The sequence below is a fragment of the Pararge aegeria genome, chromosome 22, assembly GCF_905163445.1.
Source record: "Pararge aegeria chromosome 22, ilParAegt1.1, whole genome shotgun sequence".
NCBI classification, from domain to species: domain Eukaryota; kingdom Metazoa; phylum Arthropoda; class Insecta; order Lepidoptera; family Nymphalidae; genus Pararge; species Pararge aegeria.
Genome location: NC_053201.1, coordinates 10,326,625 through 10,348,586, shown reverse-complemented (window position 1 = coordinate 10,348,586; position 21,962 = coordinate 10,326,625). Strand labels below are relative to the sequence as shown.

The window sequence follows — 21,962 nt, the reverse complement described above, 5'->3', positions numbered from 1 at the left end:
GGAACAGCGTTATCAACTGTTAGAGCATTGGCGCAAGATTGTAAATAATAGGCAAATAACAAACATATTATAAACGGGGAAATCTTCTCCTATTACCCGTAGCCTTACTTTGACAGGAGCACTCGTTAATTTTATTCCATGCTAGGGGATAAAATTAACGTGTGCACATAAGGAACGTACTTAATGCACCATCCACTTTTCATCTTTTTATCGGCTTCGCTCGCTCAGGTTGCCTTTAAAAGATCACTTTTAGTGATAAGGCCGCCTTTGCACCCTAGCACTAAGTAATATTACTGTTTTCTATGTGTTTTTCCTATTGTGTTGTGTTGCAATAAAGTTTTTCTATACTATTCCATCATTCTCAATCAGCGATACATGTGATTTTAATACCTATGTAATCATTCAAATTTTTGTTAATTAAACAATAATAATTAATTTAGGTATTAGATTTTATTAAACTACAAACTGCCCTGTTGGTATCCAGAACGTAGGTTCGTTTTTGGTATTCGATTTATCTGTGGATAAATTCTTAGTATCAGCCCGGAGTTCGTGGAATCAGTCTAACTCCGTGCCTTTGGGTGCACGTTAAGCCTTTGATCAAAGTCATAAAAGAGCAGAATAACTCATTCTTCAGCCGCTTCAGCAACCCAATGATCCTGCTGTAGACACAGCAGGCATAGTGATACCGGCTGAAAGGAGTAATGATATTCCTGGGTGCGAGCGAAGTAGGCACCATAATTTTTAGACAAGTAATAAGTGAAAATAATCGTTAAAGCCCGCCATTACGGTTCAAAGATGAGGCCCAGCGGTGGGAATCTAGTGAATAGGAATAGGTCCACCACGGGCTTGAAAGTTGAAACGTAGATCTTGTCTTATCAGTAAGTGTTTAATTACAGTGCAATGAAAATACAAACACGTAGCGCATTGTAATCGTAGATGGTTTTGTTATATGTGGGAACTGTTTTAAATCATTACATCTCACTCAAAAAATATGAACAGTACAATAGCACAGATAAACATCTATGTAGAAAATCGAACTTGAAGAGGAAAACTTTATTCATTTTCAAGATCAAGAGACAAATAGCAATAATGCGAGTGGGTTTCGTCGTAAACTAGAAAATATAAAGGTAGGTAGGTAGTAGGTATTTATACCATCTACCAGTAGGTACTCGTAGATGGTATAAATAAACTACATGACACCAGTAATAAATATAGTTCTTGTAATTAAAAAAAATTACACCGGTTTTACCCAGTACTCTTAGCGAGAGATCCCTAATAACAAATAATAAAAAATAAGTAAGTCAATAAGTTCAAAGTTTGTAAAAGTAAGCTTACAGAAACATCCTATTATAATGTTAAGGATTACTTAGAGGATAAAAAAGATTGTGTGTGAATTGCTCTAACCTTATAGCTTAATATTAATTTACTGTGAGATGGTGATAATAACAAAAATTACCCGGCTAAGTTTGTTGTGGGCTTTTCTTAGACCAGGGCGTGTTTGGAACCCTCGTAGCTTTAGGTTTAAGTTGGCGAACGAAGTTATCACCATCCTTTTACAATTATGTAAACATATGTAGGTACGTATGAACGCATGAAGTGCCTCAGAAAGGCATACAAGAAAAAAGAATTTTGGAATTTGAATTTGGACCGAATCACATCTACCTAGTTCTTAATGAATCACATAACAAAATGTTCTTTTGTTGATCTCATTATGACTTAAAGACAAGGTCAGTGGGGAAGTCCCTAAAAAGTGTCTAACAGCGAACGTCGATCGGTTGAGACCAGCCCCCTCCTATTCAGTACTAACTTTCTAAGAGTTGCTATATATCATGTCCATAAAAGCTTGCGACTCCATTAACGACAAAAAAACCAAAAGTCCTATAAATATCCGAGAATAAACTGTTACTTCTAACTTTTGATTCAATCACATTCTTTGAAATGCTCTACAATATGGCGTAATAGCTTTTAAAAAGATTGCTGATAAAAGCTAATATATAACCGATTAAGTAATCAGGCGTTTAGATTTAACTAGGTATCTAACACAGAGTTAAAAAGTAATTTACAACTTATCTTTTCCGGTTTATAAAATCATAACCACGTACAACAATTAACTCTTTTAAGGGTTGCTAAAAATAGTTCTCACAGTTCAGCCTATTACACAACATTTTTCTTCTTTATCTAAACGTATTTTGAATACTTGGTGAATCATATTTTTTAGTATTTTAAGTTCAGACATTAATCTGATATCATTAAAGAGGTTATAAAAAAGAAAATAGGTATCTAAGAAAACAAAGAACTGCAAAAATTCGGTAATGTGGGTAAAGGTTAAATGATAGCATCAGAAAAACTTAAATCAAACAACAAAGTTAAAATAGCATGACAAATCAACCATAAAAACAGGAATAATTGGGGAGTCATTGCACTTATTCATAGGCAGGTATGCAACAGCAAACGTGTTTTGCCTCATCGATACCTACGACTTACCTGAGAGTCACTCCGGACATGGTTCAAATTGTTCACAACTAAGCCGTTTTCACCCATCGGATCCATTGTAAAATCATTATCCAATCACTGACCGATATCTATCACTGCACATTTCAGTTTGAAAACTCAGGAATTTCCTTCAGGAATGTTACGTATAACAGAAACTAAACACAAATTTATCTCACAAAGCACAGCCAAACGTAAACTAAGATAAATTAAAAAAGTAAACTTAACAACAAACTTTACACAACACGTATACACCGAAACGTAACTTATATTATTGTAATAATGAGGAGTTTAAAAGTTTTAAAGGCTGCGTTCTATGGCACGTCCGTCCGATCCTAACTAAGGACGCCAGGCGGCGAAAAGTTAACCGTGCGTGATTTCTCGGGACTTTCAAAACCGAATGGTCATATACGCTATCAATCTTTGCATACCAGAGTCGTGCGGTGAAACGGAGATCATCAAGGGTCTCGTGGCCGCGACGAGAGTGAAAGGGACAACATAAAAGCAGGTACTCCGCCCCGAAGTAGGCGAACAGTATCTACAGGTTTTGCTCCCACTACAAGGCACGGACTCTGAGAGGCTCGGAGCTTGAAAGTTAAGTTGTAGTTGAAAAACATATAGCTCGACGCAGCCGTCACTAGACAAGCCAGTTTTTACAACCGAGCCTATTTTAAAACCACCACGCTTTTCTCATCACATCCGTTTCTAACATCCTCTTATATATAGATATCAGTTATTGGACATTATTTATGGATTCAGAATCCCAAAACTTATTCGTTCATTTTATTATTTTATAGCTGAATTAGAGATGGTCGTTTATGAACACATTCGGTCAAATAGAAATGATTGACCCGATCCATCAATCGAACCGGTCCAATGCATCTCTGGTGAAGGCCGCAACGGAATGATCCTTTACGGAGACTAATGTCCCATCGAAAATTAAACACATTTTAATATCATCTTTAAATCGTTGGAATAGAGTCGTAAGTTACCAGAACGAGGGTATTTCACGGGACAAACCTTGTCCAATTTTAAAAGCTGTTCTACTAGTAAAACGCACACAAACAAAAACAACTAAGTATTCTAGGGATTTTTACCTGGACCCTGCCTCTACGTAATTTATTTTTTACTAGCAGATGCACGCGATTTCACCCTGCGCATCGTCATGTTTGGTTATCGAATTTGAACCTTTGGCTATACAAATATGTGATTCAATATTTACCATCATCATTCTGATGGGTTTTACAATTTTTCAGCCGTAATAGCCAAATAGCTTGTAAAATTTCCAAATGTTTCATAGACTCATAGTGCCATCTACTATTGACCTTCAAATAAGAACCACTAAGATCCTTACCTTCCTCCGCCAGTTTTTTTTTTGCACTTTTTTCCGAGTGCAGTATCTAGGGAGCAATGTACCTTTCCACCTATATGTACCAGATTACTTAACTTTTGGTATTATTAGTTCCATCTTTTGGGTAGGTCTAAAAACTTAGCCAGTTTCTTCAGGTTTTTGTGGAAATATATTCCACGTTATGTTCATCATAGTTGGGATATGCAAGAAATTAGATTTCATCTTAAAACATACGTTTGTTTGTCAAACAGCATATTCCAATTGAGTTTGGAGTTTATAGATTGCTTTACGATTTGGAATGATATAATGTCCGATGCTTGATAGTTCTCCATAATATTCTCAAAAGTGTGTGAAGTCCGTCAATAAACACTAGGACAGCGTGGTGGACTACGGCTTGAAACCGTTCTCATCGTGGGAAGTAACCCGTGCCCTGTAATGGGTTGATATGATGAAGAGATGTCCGAGTTAAGGATCACGCTAAAATTAATCATATACTAGATTATTTTAAATAATGGATATAAGGCGGTACTTTTCCGAAGTCTATCACATGATAAATAAATGAATAAGTATACTACGACAATACACACATAGCCATCTAGCCCCAAAGTACGCGTAGCTTGTGTTATGGGTACTAAGATAGCTAATGAATATTTTTCTTGAATATAATACAAATAAATACTTATCCCTACTAATATTATAAATGTGAATGTAAGATTGTTTGTTACGCTTTCACGCCAAAACTACTGGACCGATCTTCATGAAACTTTTTATACATATTTTTGGAGGTATTAGAAATAATATAGTATACTTTTAATTGAAAAAAAACTTACGTCAGATAAAAAAATGTTTGTGAAAAAAACTAAAAATCTCATGTATTATAAGTGTAGACTATCTAGCAGTACGCTGCCTCCCAAAATTACGCGGGCGAAGGCGCAGGGCACATCTAGTAATATTATATTTATTCTTCAAACACAATACATACATACATGTCCCAAAAATGATGTCAAAACCAAACAAAAAAAATGATACGAGAACATTTATTGGAAATTCTGCGTTTAAGGAATAAGGAAATTGTAATTTGAACCCCCAACTAATTAATTAGACCTGTTACCAGTATGAGGTGTTCATCAGCTTAAATGATGATGATGATGATTAAATCTTAAGGAAGTATTTTTTTCTGGACTCTGGTCACTGTATGGATCTTTTAGCTAAACTAGCCACTTTAATTTCTTGTTTTCTAATGTTATCTCTTGTACCTAGAAAACTACATAACATTTTAAATAGTTATTATTTATAGTGTTACATAATAGACGGGCTGTTATGTTGATTAAATTATTATTTTCTAAAAGTATAATTACAGTCGCACAGTTTAAGCGTATGCAGTCTACAAACCAGAATGTCGGAAATGCAAGTGAAAGTGGTTGCGCAATCTCGCCTCTTATGCTCACGGTGATAAGTCCGAGATGTGATAATGTTTCACGACCATCCAGCCCCCCTAATTTAGTAACTTTTCTGACAGTTGCAAACTGGCGTCAAGCTTTAGATTGTGCAACTGTCGCTGTCAAACTATGGGTTTTTTTTTAAATCCACCGTAGACAACTTGTAGGAAAAGTAGGAAATCCAGTCTGTTACGCTATCTACTTACACTATATATAATGATTAATAAATTTTAACTGCCTCGTTAGTCTAGACTCTAGAGGTTAACATGTTCGACTACAGAGTGCCAAGTTTGAGATTTTCTAACTGAGGTTACTTATTCGATCGCGTTAAAGTTGAATTATATGGTACCGAAAGAGCGCCATCTAGTGGAAGTACGGTTTCCTAGTATCGATTTGGCGATATCCACCCTAAAGGAGAACAGTAAGGCGTCGGTCGACATGTCCATGGACGTCACTCTCACGATACAAACCGGACTCTACACTCCATAACATCTCATTGGTTCAAATCAAATGCAATGAGGCGTTATTAAAATGAGTTCCGATTATTATTTTATCGTGAAATAATGTTTTTCGTCAAATGAATGTCAATAATGAAATGTCATAAAAAAAACAATAACAGATACTTTGTCATGAGCCGGCAAGAGCTGGTCATCATAATTACAGAATCGGCATTAATGCATTGAAACAGTTATAGAAAGAATCAGCAGAAGCGACGGTCAACGGTGGTCATAATGGTTACGTAATTCCTTTTTTTGCTTTTCTCTCTTAGGAGAGAATTGTGCGTAGAACTTCCTCGCTATTTCAATGCGGGTTAGCTTCCACGATTGTTGACAAAATCAAAAAGTTAGAATTTAACATAGATTTATTTTACACTGCCCTTCCTTTCGGAAAGATCGAGTTCGAAACCCTTAAAGGACTAAGTTTTCGGGTGTATGTACGTTTTTAATTTAGGCTATTAAATAAAACTTGTTTTAATGGTGAAGGATCTACATCGTGAGGAAACCTGCATGCCGGAGAATACCCCATAATGGTCCCAATGGTGGTGAACTACGGCCTACGATAATAAAGATTCATATCAAATAGGCCTACTTTATAGGCGCTTTTGAAACGACAAGTCTGTCTGCTTGTAGGAACTAGAGTCCCTAGAACGGTTCGGAAGGCAGATATCCAATTGTATGATAGTCATAATAACAAGCTTGATGGGTTAACCTACCTAGGGAGTGGACAAAACTAATTTTCTAACTCCAGACTGTTACTGAGAAATTTCTAACTGTAGAACCCAATTGGCTACTAACATTGATTGGCCCGATCTGGAAATTGGGACTGGGACTTCATGATCTGTAGTCTAATATGATAACTAATAGACCAGGTAGCATATTCGACTTTACATTGCGGTTTCCAGATTGTCAGGTGCAGAAACGGCCAGTTTTGATCGGTGTGGTGTTTGAATCAACACTTTGCACGACTAATGAAGCTTTTATTACTAAGTACCTACTCTTAGAACTTGTTATACTTACTTTAATTATAATTAAATTAGGTAATTTATTATTTTCAGGCTCCACAACGATTAAATTTACACCAAAACTAACTCGAAATCATCAAACAATGAGCCATCAATAAGTACAGGCTAACAGTTTTAGTTTTGCTGAACCAAAATATATGGAAAATCCGAAAAAATGCTTGACAAATTCAGGGGTATCAAACCAACCCACCTATGGCATCATACTAGTTTAAAAGCCTTTAGAGCTGCCATCAAGGACCGCTACGATGCCGTCAAGAATCTGGATGAATTGTTTAACAAGCCTAAGCAAACTCTAGCATTTGCAGGTATGAAATAGCCAAGTAAAGTAGCAGAGATAGCTAGAAAATGTCAGCTTTCCTATGTAACTGTTCGCAAAATTCGAAAATAAGGCAATCTATTGATTTGTTTATATAATCAGTTTCAAAAGGCAAATATTCTGAAGGTGTTATTATTTTTTATGTAAGAATGGTATCTCTCCACAGGATTTGTCTGGACATCGATGCTGGCAATCTTCTACTCCCTGGGAGCGATCACTCCTGAAGAAACTTTAAAAGATTTATTACCTTACGAATGTAAACCATCGCTTCCACAGGATATGGACGTTTGCACTAAGGAAGAAAAGAAAGTCAAAACACCTGCGTGCCCCCCTTCCGCCAAGAAAAAACCTTGCTGATTTTAATATTTCTAAACTCTACTACAAAAGACTAATAATCTAAATTCTTTATTTTAACGCAAACAATGTTTTTGCCGGCTCATGCTTTTTTGATAAAGTTTGTCTTATTTTATTCACTTTTCTAAATGTCCAGTATATAGTTGAAAATTGTAATATAGTTTGATAATTAATGAAACGATAAACCAATTTAATAATAAACATCATAAAAAGAGAGTGTTTTGATAAACTTAGTTGTGACTGATCTACTTCTCTTTCTCTTTTCTGGCAATCATTGCTGTCAAACGTCACTTTGCAAAAGTGACATTGGGTAAGTGAGATACGTAATCACCCACCCGTCAGTTCGATCTCCAGCAGGGGCAATTCTCTGTCGAAGACTAAACCGTGGTTTAGTCTTCGACAGCGAGCGAGCTTCGAGCTAGGGCTGCAGCTTAGCGTCTCGGTACTATACTGCTTAGAAATCGATTAGGGGTAAATAACCCTCTAAGGTAAGGTCATTTATCACTTAAGACTGTCATCATTTACTAAATTCGTAAAGTTGTTAATTGTTAAAAATTTGAAAAATATTTTCTGACAAGAGGTTGTCGAGGCCCAGGGCTCTTCTCATGGCGAGCTCTCGCGCTTGCCCCACTCCTCCGGTGTCGTTGTAGCAACCACTCAGACAAGTGTCCACCCGAAAAATAAAAAAATGAAGAACGTTGCTAAGTAATCTTAATATATATAAATCTCTTGTCACGATGTTTGTCCGCGATGGACTCCTAAACTACTTAACCGATTTTAAATTATATTGGCACACCGTGAGCAGTCTGTTCCAACTTAAGAGATAGGATAGTTTAGATTTTTAATTATAGTCGCAATTTTATTTTATTGCAAATTATTTTTCTATAATTAATTGACAGTCACATGTTATATATATATAATACTACTATACTAATTTAAGGCTTAGCGATACTGAATGCTTTGAAAACAAAATCAAACGCAGACGAAGTCGCGGGCAACAGCTAGTAAATATATAGATTACAGATGGCTTGAATATTGAAAATGGACGTTTACCAAATACCTACTCCTGAATTACCTACTTCGAAATTCGTCTACGTTATTTGAACGTTTGTAAAACCAGATTTTCTTTTTTAATTTTTACTACGAAAACCTAACTGCAACCATTTCATTATGAAATGGAATTAATTATAAAATCTTTAGTCATAACCGTAACCATTTTTGCTGCGAACCATTGTATAACAACATTTCTGATAAAATTCCCGATTTCTTGATTTGCATTCAATATAATAATAGAGGAGGATTTCTTATCACGCTTTCATTCTAACTATACGTTCTCTTATATTTTTGTATATAAGTTTAGTAAGTAAATACTTTTATGAAGAAAATATGTAGAAAATTTAAACAACAATGTGTATATAAGCACTATGTCAGTAGAGAATGTAAACACTTTGATCTGAATAAGTGTTTGAATCCTCTTTGGCCAAATAACCCGAGAAATCTTCGAGAAATGGATAAAACAGCAAGAGAAATCACAAAATAAAAATTTGTCATCAGTTGTCATTTCAGAAAATTAAAAAGTCTAGCGATTTATGTTTGAAAAAATTAAATTGGTATGGAATTAAAGTGATACGTGTTTAATAAGCAAATGAAATGGATAGAAAGGAGCAGCTTAAGTTTTTTTGTATGGTTCTATCTATGGCTACGCTAGTAGAATATTCTTTCGGTATGTTTACATTGCCAAGCTGGAGTTTAAAAAGAGAGAAAAAGGCAAAGCCTGTATATAAACAACCGCATAACACAAAATATAATGGAGGAACGGCGGAATCAGAAACGGTGGGACTTGCCAAAGAGGATATAAATACTAATGGACTTAACTCAGAAACAGAAGTGGCGGAACTCACCCCGGGACCAATAACGGTGGGACTTAGCTCAGAAGTAAAATATTCGGGACAACCGGGAGGCTCGCTAAGACTAAATAAGCCGGGACTTAATTCTGTCCAAGTTTTTGAACTTTTTAGCCAGGAATCCTGATCACTGTAGTGTGAAACGTCGTTAGTTCTGTTATATTAACTTTCATTGAAATAAAACTTATTTTCAATAAATAGTATTTTATGACTTTAGTTAGCAAGTTATATGTTTCGCTTTGTGGTCCAGTGGGCTGCACAGTTAAAACTTGACAAGTGCAACAGTTAGTTTCTTGCACTTGTTATATCTTCAGTATAATATTAGATATGCAAAAGCATTTTTATTTGTTTATTTCTCCTACCTTCACGCGCTATCTAAACAACCAATCAACTTTATTGGGTATAGAGTTAGTTAGTTGAAAGCAAGGATATTACATAGCCTTCTTTAACTTGTCTAAAAGCTAAGTACTTTTATATAAAGCAATCTCCATTTCAAGAAAATCAAATATTTATGTCACTCACGTGCTCGGAAAAAAAAAATTCGTAGGACGCAGGTTATTTTATTATTACAGATCAGTTTGTGATTAAAAAACTATTTTAGACAAGTAAAAGACAATTTAAATAAAAATAGAGTATAGGAAGGCTATCCAGCCGCCACTTAATAATGTAAAACTGAAATAAACTGGCGTGCATAAAAATTAGGCCACATAATAAAATGCCCTAATTTTTTTGATGAATAAAGTTCAACTTAAGGTAATTTTTTTATAATTATTTACTTAGTTAAAAAAACAAAAAAGTTGTCGAGTGCTAATACACTGCGCTAATTTTAACTTGATAGGTTTGATGATTACGGTTCTTGAAAATATCGTAATAAACGAATAAAAAAAAAACAATATTTTTTTCTTACCTTCTACCTTAGAAAGAGATTGCAATGCTGTGATTTTGACTTTGTTGTTGCTAGAAATGATAAAAATTAAATATGCATTCCATAGGATCCAATTTTAAGGGTGGCCTAATTTTTATGCACGCTAGTTTATTATGTCATTCATATTATCTATCGTCATCTGCTCACTTTAGGGGGCGTATTTAGAAATAGCATTCGTTCAATTGAACAGCTGGTAGTGTATTCCTACAACAGAATTAAACAGAACAATTAAACAATGCACTTTTTTATTTTCTTGAATCTCTATCATAATATATAGAGTTTAAAATTTCTATTAAATCTTCGTTGAATACGTGAAATCTTAACAAATGATTTAGCAACAAAACCTACAATACAAACTACAATTTGCTTAGGTACTTACTGTACGTACTCTTCTAATATGTAGATACAAATTGAGATATATCTGTGCCATTTTAAGGCTTTATTTTACAATTTAAACTATCTGACATGTTCTCCAAGTTATTATGGTAACAGTAATTTAATAGTCTATAGGCAACAGCAAAGCGTGGCTGTCGGCTGAACTGAAAAGCTACTCGCATGGTTACATCTGAGAATTAGAAAAAAAAAAAAAACAATAATACTAAATAAAGAAAAAAAATACACACCACAAAGCTTTCAGCTTAAACTTTTTTTATAACTTTACTCTGTGACTTGTCGATGAAGTTGATGTGAGATGTAAGAAAACAATTGGTAGAAAACTTCAGTATAAAATCCTATAAACCTAGATTCAGCAAAATCATACCAAACGAGTAAAACAACTATATAAATGAGAAATAATTAAGTGCAATAACGAAATCCCACGCGCATCGACATTTTCTTAGGCAGTCATGAAAATATTTAAAAAAATGATCGTCGATGCCGTGGTATTTTCCACATCGTGCTACATCTCTTACACACTCATGTCGTTATTTATTGAGAGATATCGAGTGAAACGCATCGACAGCGGGAAATAAACTGCTGAATATTCAGTGAGTTACTTTTTAATGGCTCTAGAGAAAGAACTTTCAGTTCCTTCCGAACTAAACGAGCCAGAAAGACGAAGCCTATTTATTATTTTTTATCTTATAAAATATTATATATATTTTATCACATTTTTTAAGACTAATAAACTACAATGATTTGAATACATATAAAATGTACCGTTGATTTTAGACAAGAATTGTATTTAGAAAATATTTTTTTACAAACAGATGAAAAATACCACAAGTTTTACCTAAAATAAAAACAAATCTTTTACCGTAAAAGCGATCAGTAGTAGCTATTAAAAAAACTTTGTTGAAGATGAAGTTTCAATGCGTACAACAAAGTACCTCTAAAGTAACAAAAATAAACTCACCCTTTTACGTCTCTTTCTTCCAGGAAAAGTGTTTAATGACTGAGGCGGGGGCGGTACATGGTAAAAGTATGGTGGAGTAAAAATAAAGTCTTCAACGCCCTTCGCTATGGGCGTAGTCCTCGGAACCATGGATCTAACAGTACCATACAAATTTCTGTTATGTCGTATGCTTCCGTACATGTTTATCATTCCACCGCGAGTCCAACTCACAAAACAATTAAAAAAAACGTCACTTGAAATGCCCGCTTATTTTATTTACACAGATTATATATTAAATAACAAAAAATGTTCACACGCGTACGACGCGGTAATTTGTAAGTAAAACTTATTTTCACAATAAAAAATAAGCTACCGAGATAAATGCGTTTGAGTTTTTTTTCTAATTAAGATAAACGAGGTTTCTAAACGATAAATATTTTCCGGCAATATTTCGATCTCTAGAACCACGTTAATGCCAATTTTGAATTAAAAAATGCGTGCGAGCATATAGTGTTCTCAATTTGAAATGCGTTAGCGGGATGCAGATTATTGTACACATTACATGTAATTATCATACTTTATCTGCTTTTTCCAATAGGGTACGTCAAGCGCGACGTATCTGAAATAGGAGAAAAACATGTACACGCATTGGCACGATCCGATTCACATGAATGAGTTTGAAAAGTTTGTCGTCATTGCAAACAGAATCATTTTGTGGGATACAGAATACTGGGCGTATTACCCGATGGTAGTAACGGATTGAATAGAATTATTGTGTCACGTTTAGAACGCACTAAATTAAGAAGTCGGTCAAATGATAAACTAACTAGCATGGTTGGTCACAGCTGCAAGTTGGTATGCTGTAACTGAAGTTAACTAACCTAACCTAATATAACTGATCGCAGCCATCCATAGATAACGAAATTATCTTAGAATCTCCATCAGATGCTCAGCTCAGAGAACTTCTTCATCTGACTGCTGCTTTGAAAACGTTACGCTGAATCGTCTCTTACACGAAAATAATCATTGCTGATTTCATCTCATAGATGTTCCTATCGTTCTCCTTATCAGTATATTAAGACTATTTTTCGAATCTATCGTGACAAATTATGAGCTTATTAAAAAACAGGTTAAGGCTCTTTGTTAACTTAGCTTTACTACCGCCATATTTACATATTTGCTTACAAATAAACTTTTTAAGAGTTTTTTTTAATTTCAAGAACTTATTACTACTACTTTTAAGACGTGTTTTAACATTCTTTCTTTCTTCTTACCGTGACTACCATCATGTTAATCACTTCTCATTGTGGGACGAGACCCGTGCCCAGTAGTAGGCCGGTAATGGGTAGATATGATGATGATGATGATAACTCTACCATAGATAGGTAATTACTCGAACAATTTTTAAATCAGTCAGTTAGGCCTTTTAAGTCAGTACCAATAATAATTTTCCATTACAAGTTGACAAATTATTTTGAATCAACATTAGGTATACCTCAATTGCCAACAGAGATGACTCCATATGCTCTAAACTAAGTTTAAAGAAACATGAGTTTATAGAATGCGAAATAAAGATTTATTTTTTAATAAATAACAAAAACTATTTACAGTTTTAAACGTTATTTTATGTCACCGAATTTTAAAATGGGTCTTTCCGGTTTAAATAATAGGCAATTTGAATCCCTCTCCAGATTCCAGCTTCCATTTTCCCTAACACCGATAAAGGTCACTTGAAATTAAGTAAGGTTTAATTTGAAGCATTTTCTATAATAATAAACTTAAAAACGGAGCTCTACCATCGCATTAAAACAAAAGAACTTTTTAGTATTATTTCACTACAGCGCCATCTGTTGCTACATCAATAAACTACTAGCTATTTGTTGCTAGGCGGGTGTTGGTTACAATTCTTTGTACATACAACAAAGTTCCTCGCTATAACTCTATTTCGTTAATATAGATGGCGTTGTGCGCCACTTTACTGTATAACAAAAACCGTTTTAGGTAGCTGTCATTTAGAAATTCAAAAAATGTTGATGCTTGACAACAATCATTGATGTTACTATACATCAAGTATTCTCTATGCGTAAAGTTTTGTCAAAATGGCTGACCATTGGAGAGGATAACATTACCCGATAAAATGTTCAAAGCGCGACCAAGCAACAGTCGTGCCCCCATACTAATCACAAAATTTCACACCGCTTAACAATATGGCTGCTAGGAATTTAACCAAAGCTTGTATTGCTTTAATTTTCAATAAAGTTCACTGTTCTTCAAACGGAGGTAGGGATAATGGGTTTGGGAACAACTATGTATGGGCTGGATCACTGGAATCGGGAATGCAAATCGCAGTCAACCATAAAAAGCCTGTAATGGTCATAATTCATAAATCTTGGTGTTCCGCATGCAAGAATCTCAAGCCAAAGTTCGCTAATTCGAGCGAGATTCAGTCGCTGAGTCAACATTTCGTGATGGTGAATCTGCTCGATGAAGAAGAACCAAAGAACAATAAATTCGCCCCTGATGGAACTTATATTCCGAGGTAAACTTTGAATATGTTTTATTTATATGTTGTTGCTTTTACCTGGTAATCGAACCTATGACATTGTTTTACGCAGCAAGAGAGCAATGTATTAACGTAATTTTTTACGAACACGTAAGTGTTTAGGAACCGTTTATGTATCAAAAGAGTGACATATGCTGTGTTATCTCGGAATAGTTCAAGGTTCCTATGACAATAATTCTTGTTGGTCTATTTACCTTATTCGTTGAGTGGTAAGCGTATTCGACTACGTACGAGATCCTGGGTTCAATTCCCTGGTGCTTGTAATTACGACGCCTTTCAGACCGAAAGGCGCACGAATGTAAAGCACGATTCTGTCAATACGAAATCGAATGCTAGAATAACTACATAGATTTTGAAGAAATAATTAACGTGGGGAAGGGAAGGAATATAATTAACGTGCCCACCTTCTAAGGCACGGAAATATGGAATCGGAGAAGTTTACAACCGTTTATTATAACAATTATATTAATTGGAAATTGCACGGACAGGAGACAAAAATTATATTCGCTGACAAGGGAAATAATTATCGTGTGCACCTGCTAAAGCACGGGAACATGGAATAGGAGAAGTTTACCCCCGTTTATTATTACACAAATATTATTTGGATAGTATTTCCACTTGTGCGCCAGTGCTCTGAGAGTTGATAAAGTTGTGGGAGATTTTTATCCTTACCCCGGTGAGATAATTGCCTCCTGCCCATACTACCCGTCTTGGATGTAAAAAATTACAGGTAGAAATTGTGTGTTTATTAATATTTCAGAATACTCTTCATATCGCCGAAGGGTGCCATCGACCATGACATTTACAATGAGGAGGGGAGCAGCCAGCACAAATACTTCTACAGTAGGCCGGAACAAATTGCGAAAGCGATGAGGAAGGTGATCGACAAATACAAGAACGAGCAATTCGATGTATGACGATGTTTATGACCACGCGAAATTTTGTAAGTCTTGATAAAATTGCTTGAGTATGGCTGGGCTTCCCAACCTGGGTGCCGCTGAGCCGCAAGGCGCTGCTCCTCTATTTTAATTTTTTTTTTTTTACTCTATATCTATCTGCCATCGGCTTTTCCAGCCATAGTCCGATCGTATGTTTGCATGCTGTTTGATTTTGAGGGGTATTCCAGTGAATATCCTCCCCTATAGTGTTAATTATGGTCCCTTAAGTAAAGCTTTATCTTTCGTCCAAGTCTAGTATATGCCATCTCTTCAGACGTTTAGTATTTGTTTTTTATTTTAAAAATATAAAGAATATTTTTTTTTAGATAGTCTGTGCAGCGCTGTCTAGGCTTGTCCCCACACTTATAAAATTGTGTGGAGATCACCAAGCTCAGCCTCTCCCTGTAGTTGAGTGTGTAGTTTAAGTTTTTCTTAATTCTTTGTTCAAAATTAGCTTTATTTAACATGTTAGGATTATTTATGTTTATGATATTATTTAAATATATCAAATAATATTAATTAAGAGCATTATGTGAAGGATTCCGTTTGATTTGTTATATATACGGATGTTAATTTAAATGTACATAATTGTAAGAAAACTTATTTAAATAAGATTTACAATTTTAATTTAGACAATAACTATTTAATATAGATTATTTAATTATTGTTGTATTTATTTAAATCTTCTTTAATATTATAATATTTATATTTAAATCATATCCTAAACGTAAATAATCTTAACATGTTAAATAAAGCTAACAGCTCGGCGGTTCAAACAAACAAAGAAAAGCCTTAATATTATCTTAACACGGCAAGTAACGCTAACAATTATTTATAACGTTTTTATTCGTTTCTTAACGAAAATGTTTGATTTTTTTGTATCTACGTAACTAACAAGTAAGTATCTATTTTTACCAGCTAGGGCAGGGCGCGGGCGGCGTGAAAAATTTCAGCGCCGCCGCTGGCTTAATAATGTTGGGAACCCCTGGAGTACGGCGTCAGAGCCTGAGAGAAATTTCCACTTTTTTATGTACCTTTTTAATATGTCAAAGCTAAAGATTAAGAATTCTGCCCAAATTGTAGAAGAAATGAATGACGACGCATGGTGAGCGTTTTTACAACTTCGCTCTAGTTTCAGAATCCTAAGCTTACTTTTGGGTAGGTGATTTATATAAAATTATAACTGCTTTAAGCGATAGCAGTAAGACCCTCAGAAATATAGTATAGTATAATAGTAGGCCGCATATTCGTCCGCGTTTTATTTGGGTTTTTAAAATACCCGCCGGAAACCTTTATCTTCCGAACATAAAATGTACAACAAACAAACAGACACTTCTGCATAGTACCTATCATTTATTTCATTCGTGGAATCAAAACTATGCCAACGGATTTATCCATGAGGTAAAAATTAGAACAAAATTCATTTATTTCAAGTAGGCCTACTTTAGAAGCTTTTTGTTTCGAGTCTGTCTAAAAGTTAAGTCTTTGAATACAGATGCATATACGAAGAACACCTATCTATATTTATTTTCATTTCAGAAATAATGCGACAGGCGTCTTTCGGAAGAACTATTTACATCCGAAAAGACGATATTTTTTGAAGCTATACTAATAAAATCTGTATGCCACTATACCAGTCTTTAACTCTTATATTAACGCAGAGGGTAGGAGTTGACTTCATGGATCCCATAGGATTCGAAGTTAGCTCGGCTTTCTCAACAAGAGAATGGTTACTTCTTATAAGCAGAAGGGAAAGTACTCACGTTTTCGACGACGGGCTCAACGTACATCTCCATGGTGTTGTTGAGGGGCGGCAGCGGCATTGGAGACGCGGCTGCCGACGACCGACGGGATATACTGTTGCAGGAGCATTGCGACACGGACCGACGTGAGCGCGGAGATTCTCTGCAGCAAACAAACATTCATATTCAATTCTGGTTGATTAAACTCGTGGCATTTTTGACGAAAGAACGACGGCCGACTGGCGCAATTGACAGATTCCCACAACTGGAAAATGCTTGTGTGATGAACATTAATGTTTTTCAGTGTCTGGGTGTAAATAATAAGTATTTATTATTATTGTTATTTATTATATTCATCAGCTATCTTAGTGCACAACACAAGCCCCGCTTTGGGGCTTTGACGGCCGGGAATTGAACCCACGGCCTTGGGCTCAGAAAGCAGGGTAGATGGTAGTATAGTAGCGCCGAGGACGCTGCTGCCCTATAAATTCCTGTAGACGCTTGGTACGACAACCGCACGAAATTGAGGGGTGGTGACAACTGTATTCTGATCTGCCTTCAACAAACGGCACCACACTTGGTTTATGGTTGGAGTCAAACTGACAAAATTGAGAGTGCAGATGACCAGCGCTCCTGCATTATTTGCTGGTGCGAAAGCCTGAGATTCTCCTCCTGAGAATCCTGCTTGGCGACGGAAATAAACATGGCGTTAGTGCTTCCCCGGACGAGCTCTGACACAAAAACCTCTAGTTCTTCTAATTGAGCTACTTGGGTCCCAATCGCACACAATATATGCCAAATATTGGCATCATAAATATCATACCGCATACGCACCTAAATTCTTATCTTTATAAACAAAATATTTTTAGGTGAAGTCAGGTTATCACTTATCATATTCGTACCTACAATTAACAGACTACTGCTAAGAACTAGCACTTAAAATAATTAACTAAGTACCTAAAAGATAACGTTTGTTCTTAAAAGACCAGCTTTCTATAAAAGCAGTTTCCCACCTTTCCCTTCTGCGACGCACGTGTCGCAAGGTCCTAGATAATAAGAACATCTTTATTGACCATAGATGAACCATTAAGTTCTTTATAAATAAGTTACATGGTAAACCGTACCAACAACAAAAAAAGCCAACAGGAGTGCTTGGGCAACCCCTACTGGGCCTGTATCATGAGTGCCGTATTGCATTTACACCAGGTGCAGTTTGCTGAGATAGAACATACAAATTAAATTTGGTACACACACACATGTTTTTTAAGGTTTATTTGTGAAGAAGGATCACAAAAATAACTGGAGCCTCTTCATTCTAATAACGAAAAAAAATATTAAGAAAGTTTTATGTTAGCTTCGATTAATGCTTCTACGATTGCTGCATTTACCTGTTTCATTTACAACTGACATGCATAATTCACTAAAGTTCTGTTCGAAGACTGCTGAAAAGAAGATCAAGGAAGGGCGTGGAATTTGTTGGTGGGTGTGTGTCAGCATAAATTAGGTTAAATAGCATTAAGCAAAAATCATTTAGGGCCTGCGGTCCCACAATTTCTCCTACTGGAAGGATACATGTAAGAATGTAACAAATGTTATTATATAATACCAACCTTATTCTACTTCTCCGACACACGTGTCGTGAGTTTCTGTCGCATTTACACCTGACTGGTACAAAGTATCCCAACGTGAGTTGCGGCAACGGAGCAGGATCTGAGGAGTCGCTGGAATCACTCCATTCCGGTTGGCTGAACGGATCGAGGTCTAGAGCCGATGGCATTTTATTCCGTAAACTTCTCAAGCGGTTTTATTATATTTTTGCGGCTTTTATTTTCTCAACTTTAGTTTTCGCAGAGTTCTCGGTTTTTAGGTATTTATTCACTACTGCAGATTCAATAGTTGTTTGTTTGTTTAGGCATTTCATATTTGTTTTTATGTAGAACTACGTTTGCTTTAGGTTTTATAAAAATCATATATGTTTTATCACACACATTTTTCTACATTAAATGTTCTGCTCTGCTAGAAAAAACGCTGCACTCTCTACGAATTAACATTGCGGTATTTTTTGCCGAACTGCTTCTGCTTTCTATATTTTCATAGCTTTTACTATCGAATTAAATTTTTTATAGAGTTCTCGGTTTAGAGGTTTTTATTCACTAGGTTTTAACTCACTTTTTGTTTGCTTACGGATTTGTTTTGTTTATGGAAAACTATTTTGTGTTCTCTTTTAGTTGTATACATCAAAGGCATCTGCTTAAAATACACATAATACTGTATTTCTCTAGTCTCTACTCGAATTAGAAGAAATCACTGCACTCTTGGATGGACCACGATGAATTTGTACTATTTTATGACTGTATTAAATTAGTGTTAACCTTCCTATATTAAAACACTTTTCTGTATTAAACAATAGCATATTTAACTTGCACTCGATGTACGTTATTTAATGAGCAATTTTTATGTGCGAATGTTTAAAACGTACTCGAATTCAAAGAAGCGTGTATGTAAAGAAAAGATTAACCTATTTGAAATTTGATAGTGTGTAAACAAAGTAAGATATGGAATCAGATTTCGGGTGCGTACCGGCAATTAGAAATCAACCTCTTTGATAAGATATGCCTTTATTAGTTGACACCGACTACCAACTATCTATATCCATACTTCGCTTCCCTACTTAATATTATAAATGTCAATGTAAGTTTGTTTGTTACGCTTTCACGCAAAAACTACTTAACCGTTCCTAATGAAACTTTGTACTCATATTCTTGTCAAGTGTTAGAAGTAATATAGGATACTTCTTATCCCAACATTAAGCTCGGTTCCTTTGGGAGAGGGGATGGAAGTGTTTGACGATTTTACACCATAACTCCGACAAATTATAATCGATTAAAATAATTATTTTTGTACTATAAAGGTTATAATATGAGTTTAATTTTGCCCAAACTTTGTGTAGATCTGAATGTGGTTGCAGATACAGGACAGAACTCCTCAGCGGACTGCAGAAAACCCATTCAAGGCTTAACGATACTGAATACTTTAATTTTTTCTAGACTAAATTGAATGCGTGAAAACAAAATCAAACGCAGACGAAGTCGCAGGCAACAGCTAGTAATAAATAAAATAAATATACTACGACAATACACACATCGCTATCCAGCCCCAAAGTGAGCGTAGCTTGTGTTATAAAACAACTACTTAATTTAAATCCAATGAAAATGGTAACACGTGTTACAATATTGGCAACTGAACTTTTGACGCAATACATATAAAAAGTATTAAAGGTACAAAATACATCGCGTCCGGCACGTGAATGCACGCGCATTCTCGAAGGGCCCGTGACTCACAAAGACGCCGGTCACGTGATTAGGGATGTGGTTTTTTAGTAACCTACGAGAGGGTAATTTAATACGCGACTTACTTTAACCTGCTACTTTTACAAAAAAATATATCTTTAATTTAATTAAAGATTAGCCGATAGACGATACTTCGTCGGCGCACAATTTCTCTTATTTCCAAACAAAACATTCTTTTGACGACTTCCCTGGTGCAGTGGTTAAGCTGTGGTTTTATAAGTACGAGGTTCCGGGTTATAGCCCCGGCCAGGGCATTGCGGGAGTTTAATTTTTCTGAATATTCTCTAGGCTGTTGGAGGCTTCGGCAGTGGCTAGTAACCAACTCGGTAGACAAAGACGGACCGCTAAGCGATTTAGCGTTCCCGTACGATGTCGCGTGGAATCTGTTAAGGAGTATAGGTTTACTGTAACTGCATCATCACTTACAATGTGAGATTGCAGTTAAGGGCTAACTTGTAGTGAAATAAAAATAATAATCTAGGTAATCATTTTATATTAAAATGACGTGTGCGTGTGCGTGTGTGTGTGTGTATGTGTATGTGTGTATGTACTGTCTGAACGGATGAAGCGATTCACCTTTCAAAAAAACCTCAATATGGGTATCAAAGGAAAGGGCTTGACTAGTAGAATAATGAAGACGATATTGAAAGTCCGTGGTTTTTTTTAAATTTTAATTCGTTAGTATAGATTTTTGTCATTTTTTTCATGTGTAATTTCCAAGCATGAAGGAGAAAATAACGTATTGTAATATGAACTAAGCGAAAAGCGTTTCAGTTAGAGGCCAGTACGTTGCGCAAAGTTAACTCCCATACAATATATTAACCAAGCTAAAGCACCAAGAAGCGGGTGTTGAAACTAAACAAAGCGTTAGAAACCACTTCAAATGATGTTAAACGGCACATCTTACATTCTGTATTCTACACTCGTTCAAGTACTAACTCCGTCAGGCCTATTTTGAATAAGTGACACGACTAGCATCTAAAGTGGAAGAGTTTGCTCATTCCTATTACTAAATAGTAAATGTAAATTCCTTTTGCGGTTCATTCAAGAATAAAAGAATCAAGACTAAATGAAAAAAGGTATATTTTCTTATGTTTCTTTAAATTCTACTACAAATTGACTGCCTCGTTGGTCTGGTGGTTAGCAAGTTTAACTACGGTCGGGGGTTCAAATCCCTAAGTTGGCCTAACTTTTTAGGTATTGTATTTTTCTGTTGAAGAATTTTCAGTAGGAATTAGGATATTGGCGGTGTCAGGTCCGTGCCTTGAAGATCACCTTAAGCCGTCCATCCCGCTTAGCCACTAGCTTGTGAAAATAGTCCTTAAAGCCCGCCAACCCGCATTGGAGCAGCGTGGTGGGTCTATACTTTAAAACCGTCTCTCCTTTTAGAGAGTAGGCCTGTACCCTTCAATGGGACGTTAATGCGGATGATGACTACAAGTTAGCCCTTGACTGCAATCTATCCCTTTGCGTTGATGGATCAGTCTAGATCCCACATAAACTTTGTCCTGCCCAAGGGTCCGGAGGTAGCAATAAAGCTTTACCACCACGACAAAAAAAAAAAGGATTGTTTAGTCTAAGATGGTAACTAGAACCTGTTAGCAAGCAACAGCTAGTCAGTAATCAGTAATCATCATCATCATCATCATTCATATTATAAATGTCAATGTAAGTTTGTTTGTTACGCTTTCACTCAAAAACTACTTAACCGATCCTCACGAACCTTTGTAAACAT

General features: G+C 35.6%; 3 protein-coding genes across 14 annotated transcripts in view; 2 read left to right on the top strand and 1 right to left on the bottom strand.

Annotated features, from left to right (window-relative positions):
- Positions 1 to 21,962, bottom strand: part of LOC120633595 (tight junction protein ZO-1-like) — a 151,714-nt gene that overhangs the window by 66,774 nt on the left and 62,978 nt on the right. For 7 of the 11 annotated variants that reach the window (XM_039903813.1, XM_039903809.1, XM_039903810.1 and 4 more), the window contains exon 3: positions 16,899 to 17,040. In XM_039903813.1, the coding sequence (XP_039759747.1) occupies positions 16,899 to 17,040 (142 nt within the window). Of the gene's footprint in view, positions 1 to 2,484; positions 2,551 to 11,655; positions 11,905 to 16,898; positions 17,041 to 18,487; positions 18,791 to 21,962 lie in introns of those variants that run through there. The other 4 variants (XM_039903812.1, XM_039903816.1, XM_039903814.1 and 1 more) reach the window with 3 other exon arrangements.
- On the top strand, positions 5,894 to 7,657 carry LOC120633600. The gene is made up of 3 exons (XM_039903826.1): positions 5,894 to 6,014; positions 6,836 to 7,107; positions 7,285 to 7,657. The coding sequence occupies exons 2-3, from the start codon at positions 6,957 to 6,959 to the stop codon at positions 7,473 to 7,475; spliced, it is 342 nt and encodes a 113-aa protein (XP_039759760.1). The 5' UTR covers positions 5,894 to 6,014; positions 6,836 to 6,956; the 3' UTR covers positions 7,476 to 7,657.
- LOC120633599 (thioredoxin domain-containing protein 12-like) lies at positions 13,772 to 16,766 on the top strand. 2 transcript variants are annotated; one of them, XM_039903825.1, is made up of 3 exons: positions 13,772 to 14,173; positions 14,958 to 15,108; positions 16,675 to 16,766. In XM_039903825.1, the coding sequence occupies exons 1-3, from the start codon at positions 13,842 to 13,844 to the stop codon at positions 16,678 to 16,680; spliced, it is 489 nt and encodes a 162-aa protein (XP_039759759.1). In that variant the 5' UTR covers positions 13,772 to 13,841; the 3' UTR covers positions 16,681 to 16,766. The 2 variants fall into 2 exon arrangements, with proteins under 2 accessions (XP_039759759.1, XP_039759758.1); XM_039903824.1 differs by having other exon boundaries at positions 14,958 to 15,140.